This window comes from Oratosquilla oratoria, chromosome 20 (genome assembly GCF_046742065.1).
Source record: "Oratosquilla oratoria isolate Oo_2021 chromosome 20, ASM4674206v1, whole genome shotgun sequence".
NCBI classification, from domain to species: Eukaryota; Metazoa; Arthropoda; class Malacostraca; order Stomatopoda; family Squillidae; genus Oratosquilla; species Oratosquilla oratoria.
The window spans coordinates 48,950,040-48,960,039 of NC_134796.1; the positions used below are offsets into that span (position 1 = coordinate 48,950,040).

Sequence of the window (10,000 nt, forward strand, 5' to 3'; positions counted from 1 at the left end):
AAGCACGCCGACAGGAGACCTTTTGGTCTATATCTAGGTCGGATGTGAAAAAAATCATAGGAATAAATAAATAAAAAATAAAATAAAAAATAATAAATAAAAACTATAATAATGTAAATACTATTATGTATCGACGACTCAATCTTTCCACGAGAAAGCTAGAAATAAAATGGTTACATTTCCAGAGACGTCTCGTACTCCAGCGTCTTTTACGACTTTAAGTTTTAGTGTCTATCATTGTAAGAGAGAGACAGGGAGAGGGACGGGAAAGGGGCAAGAAGGGGCGGCGTGGAAGAGGTAATGTCCAGGGTCGGTGGGATGGAGGATGGGGTGGGGAGAGGATTTAGGATCGGTAAGGTTGGGGGGGATAAACTGCGTGGAGTCTTTTAAGGAAAGGAGGTGTAGGAGGGGGAGGGGAGGGACGGAGTGCTGGATCCAAAACGAGGGAGGGAGGGAGGGAGGGGAAGGAGATTAACGACGACAGAGAAGGAAAGGGAAGTGGCAGCAACAACAGAAAGTGTCGGGATTCGGACCCACGAAGCTTTCCTTAGCCAAAACAAAATCTGTAAAGTCAACATCGGGTTGGAGATTTCTCTAAGGTTAGTTTCACACGTATCGACTTTTCGCCGTGCGCCGTCAACGACACGACGTCGTGCTCACGAATAACCGTGGGTGGCTATGGACGCTTTCGCACGTGGTCGCGGCGTGAGATAGCGTCCATAGACACCCATGGTTATTCGAGAGCACGACGTCGTGTCGAGGACAGCGCACGGCGAAAATTCGATACGTGTGAAACGAGCCTAACCTCTTGAACAGGTCTGTCATGGCCCCTCAGCTGAATAAAATTCACTTAGGAAGAACAAAATTGGTAAAGCATCTTCGTGGTGATGGTTGGGTCAGGTTAGGTTAGACAAGAACGACTCGCCAATTAGACGACATTCTTCTCCTGTTTTGGCCACTACCAGCCATTTCTATTCAGCTGAGGGAAAACCCACGTCTTCGGAGGCTCAGCAACTACGTAGCCCAACGAGATCACGAGGTGATTAAACCCTGTAAATGTGTAAACTACAGAAACTGAACTGATCGTAATCGTTATCAGGATTCAAAAGATAACGTACTCTTTCTTTTCTTTTAGTCCAGTGACGTTTATTCTTTACATTCTTTTGGTCAGGGTCAGTACCAGAAGACTTTATTCGGCTGAAGAGGAACCAGGGTGACCTATTCCCTTGTACAGGAAGTATATTTAAAATCTTGTTCTTGTTTGAAACGTTTATCGGATATGTGGATCTTAGTAACGATGTCCTTTCTCTTTTATGTGGATGATGTACTGAAACCAGACAATACAAACTGGTACCGTTTGCAATCCTGTTACAACGGATCTCCATTTTTTTCTGTCACTAGTCCTCCACCCTCCACCCTATCCTTGCCCCATGAACAACACTGTGACACACTTTGTGAGTTTTATTCTGGTCAACTTCTGACGAGGGTGTAAGAGGTGGAGAAGGAGAGGGGGTGGAAAAATCGACCTGAAGTTGAGGGTCGCGACTGAACGGTAGTCCTTTCAGGCTGAAGTCCACCTCCAAAATGATCTGCAAACTCCGTCACTCTCTTTTTTTTTTTTTTGGGGGGGGGTAAGACCATGCGGGTTGTTGTGCCCCTCTACCCCACAGTGGTCCTACACGTGTGACCCGTAGGACTCCCCATGGGGAACCCACCTAGCGCGGTCACAAGACAGCCCACAACCCAAAAAAATAAAAACAACAAGACTTGGTGAATGTCTGACTGTTTCATTCGCTCACGAAACGACCTCCTAAAAGTTAAAGAAGAAAGAAAAAAGAACGTCACACGCCCATACGGGATACAAGGTATAAAAAACAGGTTTAGAACCTCCGATCTCTCTGAGAGTCACCGTAGCGAAAGGGTCGAATCCTTTCATGCCCCGATCCGATCCGAGGTTCACAGGGCGAGGGCGATGATGATGATGATGGAGGCAGCAAAGTACGAAGATTCGCTGTCGACCCTGCCCGGGCAGGTCTCGCTGAAAACGATCGACCGCACCGTCGGTCGGTCGGCTGGTCACCTGGTCTGTCAGTCGGAGGAGGAGGAGGAAGAGGAAGAGGAGGAGGAGGAGGAGGAGGAGGAGGAGGAGAAAGAGGACAAGGAGGAGGAAGAGGAGAAAGAAAAGGGAGATGAAGGTGAAATGAGAAGGAGAAGGAAGAGGGAGAGAAGGAGGAGAAGAGAGTGAAAGGAGAAGGAGAAGGAAGGGGTGAAGGAGGAAGAGAAAGAGGAGAAGAAGAAGGAGACGGAGGAGGAGGAGGAGGTGGGGGAGGAGGAGGAGGAGGTGGGGGAGAAGGAGGAGGAGGAGGAGGAGACGGAGGAGGAGGAGTAGGAGAAGGCACGGGCATCGTCTCAACTTTGGAAACTAATCGGACTTAATAAACGTAAAGGTTTTGATCGTCCAATTAACGTCTCTTGCGAGCTAATGTGATGACTGGTGTGAGCTTGGACTGAAAAGGAATGTGATGGGGTGTCAGCAGAGTTGGATAGGGAATTTAATTGATGTTAGATTTCCTTTAGAAATAAACGCACGTTCACACGATACTCACACATACAGTATGTATATGCATATATATATATATATATATATATATATATATATATATATATATATATATATATATATATCCACGCACACAAATTATACACTCGGCACATATATACACAACTTGCGCCAAACAGGGCGGATTGTCGGCTTGTAGTGTTTCGATGTTTTCTAGCCCTGGATCGGAGGGTGGGGGGGTGAGAGAGAAGGAGAGAGAGAGAGAGAGAGAGAGAGAGAGAGAGAGAGAGAGAGAGAGAGAGAGAGAGAGAGAGAGAGAGAGAGAGAGAGAGAGAGAGAGAGAGAGAGAGAGAGAGAGAGAGAGGAGATTGGGAGGGGGCAGAAAGAGAAAAATGGAGCAAGAGGAATTAGTGATCGGAGAAGAGAAAAAGGTAGAGGGGGGAGGAGAGATGTAAAATCATCTCAGATTCACGAAGTGCCCTACAGGCAATTTCTATCCACTGGGCCACAAAATCTATCCATGGATCATCCAGTCTCCACACTCTTCAGATCAAGTCTTTTGCTGAGTGCCATCTCATGGTGGCATCTCCGGAAACCAACGAGCCGATAGAGCGGCTCGGGAGGCGTCACTCGCCCCTTCAGCATCCAAATCCTCCGATCGGCAATATTAAACAAGTGACAAAAACACTGGGAACTGCGCATGACACGCCGATGCCATTTTGTGGGAATTTTCCACAAATTTGTGTCTGAGAAACTTGCTCACATGGGATGTTTTGTGAGTAAATTATATATGTTACAATGAACTTATTTGTGTTTACAATAATCCCTCCTTTTTGTGGGGAAAATGTGGAAATCCAGATTTCCTTGAGGGAATTTTGTGTAAAAAGTCTCACTCGTTTGTGGGAACTGTCATAGATTACATTGGCAACACTAGCACAACAAACAACCTAAAAACAATCAAGAACGACATACGTTCTTGGGTGTCCGCTCATCAACTCGTCGTTTTGGAACGGCATTGGTAAGCCTACGATCAGGATATTCTCTCCTCATACATGACCACCTCATGATGAACGCTCCCCTCATAGAACCACATATATTATTAAAATGCTTGATTCATAAGAACATAAGAATGAGACTGCAAGAGACCATGAGACCTATACTAGGCAGTTCCATGTCCATTACCACCTGTCATCCCCACCATAAAGTTGTCTAACCGTTCCTTAAAACAACCGATAGTTTCAGCTCTCACTACATGGTTACTAAATCTATTCCATTCGTTGACCACCCTATTAGTGAACCAATTCTTGTCTATTTCTTTCTTAAGTCCTGCCCTGTGCATATACCCTCTTCTGACAGCAATGACACACTACACCAAATATTGGTCAGTGAAGAACAAATACCTCAATCATCCATGCACTGCTTCAAAAAATATATATATATATATATATATATATATATATATATATATATATATATATATATATATATATATATATATACAATGATAATAATAATTAATAATAGTAATGATAATAGTAATGATAATAGTAATAATAATAGTAATAATAATAGTAATGATAATGATAATAATAATAATGATAATGATGATAATAATAATAATAATAATAATAATGAATAAAAAATGAGGATCTGGATATATAGGCTTAATGGCCTGCGTCCAGAAACAACATAAGTAAACATAAGAGAAATTCGCTAGTGACAGCGACATTAATCTAATAAGTATAGTCTCTGTGGTGGAGTGGGTAAAGGTTCTGTGGAGGTAACCTTACGGTTGGCCGAAAGCAGTGGGTTCGAATCCTACACGCGACTGTCATAAGAATTATCATAAGTAAACGTAAGTAAATAAATTGTAAAGATCAGCAACCCTAGGGCACCCATGTGAAGATAAAGGTACCCCACGTATGAGCTTGAAAATAGTAACCCCAGAAATGAGCTTGTCAATATAAATAACCCCAACAATAACAATCATTTCACTAAAGTTAGGTTAGGTTAAACTTATAATCATCCAAAACCCAAAATATTAGCTTTGTAAAAATGAACAACCCTCAGGTAATCTGTTGTTGTGGATCTTTACAATGTCCTGGATGTATATGTTGAATAAATGCGTATATACTTGAACATGAATATAAATCTATGTACGCGTAGATGCACGGTAAATGAATGGATGTATTCAAACATTCAATCCATTTATCTTTGCTCTGATTTCATTTGTGCGATCTTTCTGGTACCAAAGGAACTGTCAGAAATAAGCGATCAGTAGTTGAAGAATTAAATCAGCATATAACGAGTGAGTTGTCTCTTCGCAATACTATAAATACTAAAGAAAGTATAACTAAAATAATATACAAACAGTTATAATATTATAGTTGTAGTAATATTCTTAACCATTTCTACACACTAAACAGGATATCACTTATGAATATCGAGAAGTTATGAACTTATATATTCGATAATACCTACAAGTCAACAATCACGTAAAGTCAATAAATTTGTCTATTACCGGCCGGCAAGTATATAAAAGATTTTCAATCTATCTTGACGCAAAATATTGTGAACGATATTTGTAACACCAGTAACTGGACGAAAAGAAATTATTGCTCTCAGAGATAAGTTGCTTTAGTGTTCGTACTATAAAAACACAGACGTAAATGAAAACTGGTACTTACCGTCCAACATGGTTGTGGTAGATAACCACTTAATGGCGATCGAAGTCCCCTTTAAAACCACTTGTTGTTTACAAAAGCACTACACTGGAGTAATCTACCACTAACACTCATTTTCCACTAAACGCAGTAACCGTAAGGTCGCTTCGAATCTATTTCGTAAGAACTGAAAACACTTTCTTTCACTATAAGTAACAAGAACCACGTGCACTAGCTCCACTTCCTACGCTCGCACAACGCACACTGGCTGTTAAATTTCATCTCAAGTCTCAAGCTTTGCGCCGTGTCAAAAGTCACGCACTACGTCATGTCGGTCTGATAAGCTCATTGGCTGGATCTAATTTACTACTACGGCGTCATCTCTCTCGGGGCCGCTGATTGGCGGAGCAGCTTGACGTCACTACCGATCTAGACTCGCCCCATCACAGTTGTGTCATACTTCAATAGCTGGTGCATTTGACACCAAAATGTTTTGTTTTATTGTGAACGAGAAATGATAGATCTTGCTGCCTAAATTAAATGTTATATACTGCAAATAGATGCTTGATTTATTGGAAAAACGTGAGATGGTCTAAATGGATAAAAAATACTACTACAGTCTCATCCTGATTTGTATTCATCCACTGAAATAAACTCACCCATATACAAACGCGTGCCCGCACACAAATACATACTTGCGCGCGCGCACACACACACACGCACGCACACACACACACACATACACACACACACACACACACACACACACACACACACACACACACACAGATTGTGAATCACTACAGAGAGATCTAAATAAAGTACAAGAATGGAGTAGGAAGTGGGAGATGGAGTTCAATACAAAAAAGTGTAGTATAATGGAATTTGGAAAAAGCAAAAACAGAATAACAGGATCATATAATTTGGGAGAAGAAGGAATAAAAAAAGTAGAAAATGAGAAGGACCTGGGAGTCATTGTTATGAATAATATGTCACCTGAGAAACATATAAATAAGATTTTTGGAGAAACTTATAATTTAATAAGAACAATCAAAGTAGCATTTACATACCTGGATGAAGAAATGGTGAGGAAAATCCTAATCACCCTGATAAGACCAAGATTGGAATATGCAGCAACGATATGGTCACCAAGTACAAAAAAATGTATAAAAAAACTTGAAAGAATACAAAGAGCAATTACTAAACTGGCACCAACACTCTCAAAACTATCATATGAAGAGAGACTACAAAAACTTAAACTACAGACACTAGAGCAAAGAAGAGAGAGAGGAGATTTGATAGCTATTTACAGAATCATGAAAGGCATAGAAATTACTGATAGAGAGAATCTGATAAAATGGGATGACAGAAATACAAGAGGACACGGAAAGAAAATAAAAAAAGACAGCTATAGAAGAGATTTTAAAAAGAACAGCTTTCCTCACAGAGCAATAGACAGTTGGAACAAGTTAGATGAGAAAGTGGTGTGTGCAAAATCAATACATGAATTTAAAAATAGTTTAGATAAAATGAGATATGAAGACGGGACCCCACGAGCATAGCTCCCCTTCCCGTAAAATACAACTAGGTAAATACAACTAGGTAAATACACACACACACACACACACACGTACGCACGCACGCACGCATGCACACACACACACACACACACACACACACACGCACACACACACACACACACGCACGCACGCTTACACACACACACACACACACGTACGCACGCACGCATGCACGCACACACACACACACACACACACACACACACACACACACACACACACACACACACACTTTCAACGAACGGACGGCTTGACGAACGCTCTGAAGAAAAGTGCAGATTGAGGATACCAACGCAAAGAGAAGTGCCTTTTTGTATTTGCAGGGGGGGGGGAATTGCTCGTGAGGTAGTGGGAAAGTAAGGAAAGAGGAGAGGGGGAGGGATTACTGGGGAAATGGAAGGTAATGAGGATGTGGAGGACTTGGCCCAGGCAGACGGGCGGAAGGTCAACATGAAACGACCACCGGACGACGAAATGGCAAATAAAAATGTAAAGATTAGAAGTATAGAGAGGAGAAATACAGTAGAAAGTGACGAGAATATGTTCCAGGGATTTAAAGAGGGTGGGGGGGACACAACCCCCCCCAGACTGATAAGACTAGAGGAGAGAGTTGATAAGGTGATCGAGGACTTGGAACGTAAGTTAGGTAATGTAGGCTCCATTCTCCAAAGAATTGAAAGATTGGAACAACTAGAGAAGGCTAACAGAAACTTAACTGAAGAAGTAGAGGACCTAAAAAGACAGTTAGGAAATGTAAAGGAGGAGAATGAGAAATTGAAGAAGAATAGTAATGAAAACAGTGAGAAAATAGCTACAGAAGCTAAAAATTGGAGAATAACTCAAGAAGGGAATAAGGTTTCATTCACTGACATAGTCAAACAGCAATTGAAAGAACATAATGAAGACTCAGTTATTAAAGTGATGAGACAGAAGGAGAATATAGTAAGAGAATTAGCTGACAAAAAGAAATGTATAATTATATTAGGAATGGAAGAGAAACATAACCCAGATAGAACCGCAAGAATCAAGGAGGAAAATGAAAGGGTAAGCAGTTTATTAAAATTAGTCCAGGAAGATGAACCAGAAATTATAAAGGAAATTGAGGAAAAATTCAGACTCGGAAAATATAGTACAGATAAGACCAGACCAATTAAGATTAAATTCAGGTCACAAACAACGGCAGAGAAAATTCTATCCAAGACAGGGAAACTAGCAACAAATGATCAATATAAAAAGGTATGGATAAAAAGAGAAATGAATAAGGAGGAAAGAGAGGCAGAAAAGCAGAAAAGAATTGAAGCTAAGGCAAAAAACGAGGAAAGAACGGAGTCAGAGAAAGAGAGATTCTATTGGAGAGTAGTGAACATGAAAATAAAGCAGTTCGACATACTAAAGAAAAACATAAGGGAAACAGAGAACACAATGGAAGTGGCAGAAAACTAAGAGTGTCTTACACAAATATAGATGGATTGATAACAGGATTGAATGAACTGAATGATTATTTGAAAGAAAAAGAACCGGACATAATGGGAATTGTAGAAACAAAATTAAAAGGCCCACTACCACCCAACAGTGTAGGACATGATACATACAATTATTGGATTAGAAACAGAGAGAAAAAACAAGGGGGTGGAGTTATGTTCCTGACAAAGAAGGATATAAACGTGAAAGGTGTCATATATGGAAAGAATACAGTAGAGATGATTATGATAGAAGTGGAAGACCGAGATAAGAAGAGCAGAAAATTTGTGATCAACTATGTGCCTCCGAAAACAGCCTCATGGGAGGAGAATGAACATAAAAGTATGTTAGAGGACACAAAGATAGCATTAACTAAAATAATGGAAGACGGAGGAAGAATAGTTATGATGGGCGACTTTAATTGCAAAGAAATCTGCTGGGAAGAAATGACAGTAAAGAGTGGTGATGACTCATGGGGAAATGCTCTACTTGAGATGATTACTGACCATTCAATGACACAATGGATACAAGAGAACACTAGGTATAGAAATGAAGAAGAACCATCGAGGCTAGACTTAATAATTACATCTGAACCTAGAATAGTGGACAAGATTGAATATAAAACACCAATAGGTAAAAGTGACCACATATTGATTGAACTGGAACTTAATGAAGAAAAATATATGAAAAGAAATGAACAATATAGAAAAGGAAGAATGATGTATGAAAAAAACAAACTTTGATAAAATAAGAGAATTCTTCCAACAAGAAAACTGGGAAGAAATATACAAAGAAGAAACATCAGTGGAAGAGAAATGGAATATTTTGACAAAAATTTACAAAGAAGGAGTGGAAAAGTATGTCCCAAGACAAAAACAAGAAAAAGAATATGTAAAATGCTGGTACAACAAAAGTTGTAGGGAGTTAAAAGACAAAAGAGACAAAGCCTGGACCGGATGGAAAAAAGACAGAAGACCTGAAAAATGGAAAATATATACTGGTTATAGAAATGAATATGTACAAAAGTGCAGAGAGGAAAAAAGAAAATATGAAAAAGATGTTATAGAAAAGTGTAAAGATCAACCAAAACTATTCTACAGATTTGTAAACAATAAACTAAAAAACAAACAAGACTTGGAGAAATTAAGACAAGGGGGAGTTGAATACACTGAGGAAATGGAAATGGCAGAAATTATGAACAAACATTTTAAATCAGTGTTTACAAGGGAAAATATACAACCTGAAGAGATTGAGTGGAAGGAAAAAGTCCCCCCTATGGAAGAAATAGAAGTAACGAAGAATGAAATATTGACACACTTGGGTAATTTTGATGTCAGAAAATCGCATGGGCCAGATGAAATAGCAAACTGGATTCTGAAAGAATGTAGGAATGAACTGGCAGACAAAATACATAGCATAATAAGCAGTTCCTTAAAAGAAGGAAAAGTTCCAGAAGATTGGAAAAAAGCAAATATAGTACCTATATATAAAGGAGGAAATAAAGAAGAACCTACCAACTATAGACCAGTCTCTCTAACAAGTACAATAGCAAAAATATGTGAAAGAATTATCAAAAGTAGATGGGTAAAATACTTGGAAAAAAACAACGTACTAAATCCAAGGCAATTTGGATTCAGACAAGGACGATCATGCGTCACCAATTTAATATGTTTCTATTCAAGGCTAATAGATATAATACAAGAAAGAGATGGATGGGCTGATTGTGCATTTCTAGA

The 10,000-nt window shown here is 39.7% G+C and overlaps 1 protein-coding gene across 1 annotated transcript in view; it reads right to left on the reverse strand.

The window, feature by feature from the left end:
* The window catches only part of sprt (PDZ domain-containing protein sprite), a 363,285-nt gene extending 357,824 nt beyond the window's left edge, over positions 1-5,461 (reverse strand). Inside the window, exon 1 of the mRNA XM_076204083.1 lies at positions 5,248-5,461. Within this exon, the coding sequence (XP_076060198.1) occupies positions 5,248-5,257 (10 nt within the window). The 5' untranslated portion in view covers positions 5,258-5,461. The remainder of the gene's footprint in view (positions 1-5,247) is intronic.
* Between the last annotated feature and the right edge of the window lie 4,539 nt (positions 5,462-10,000).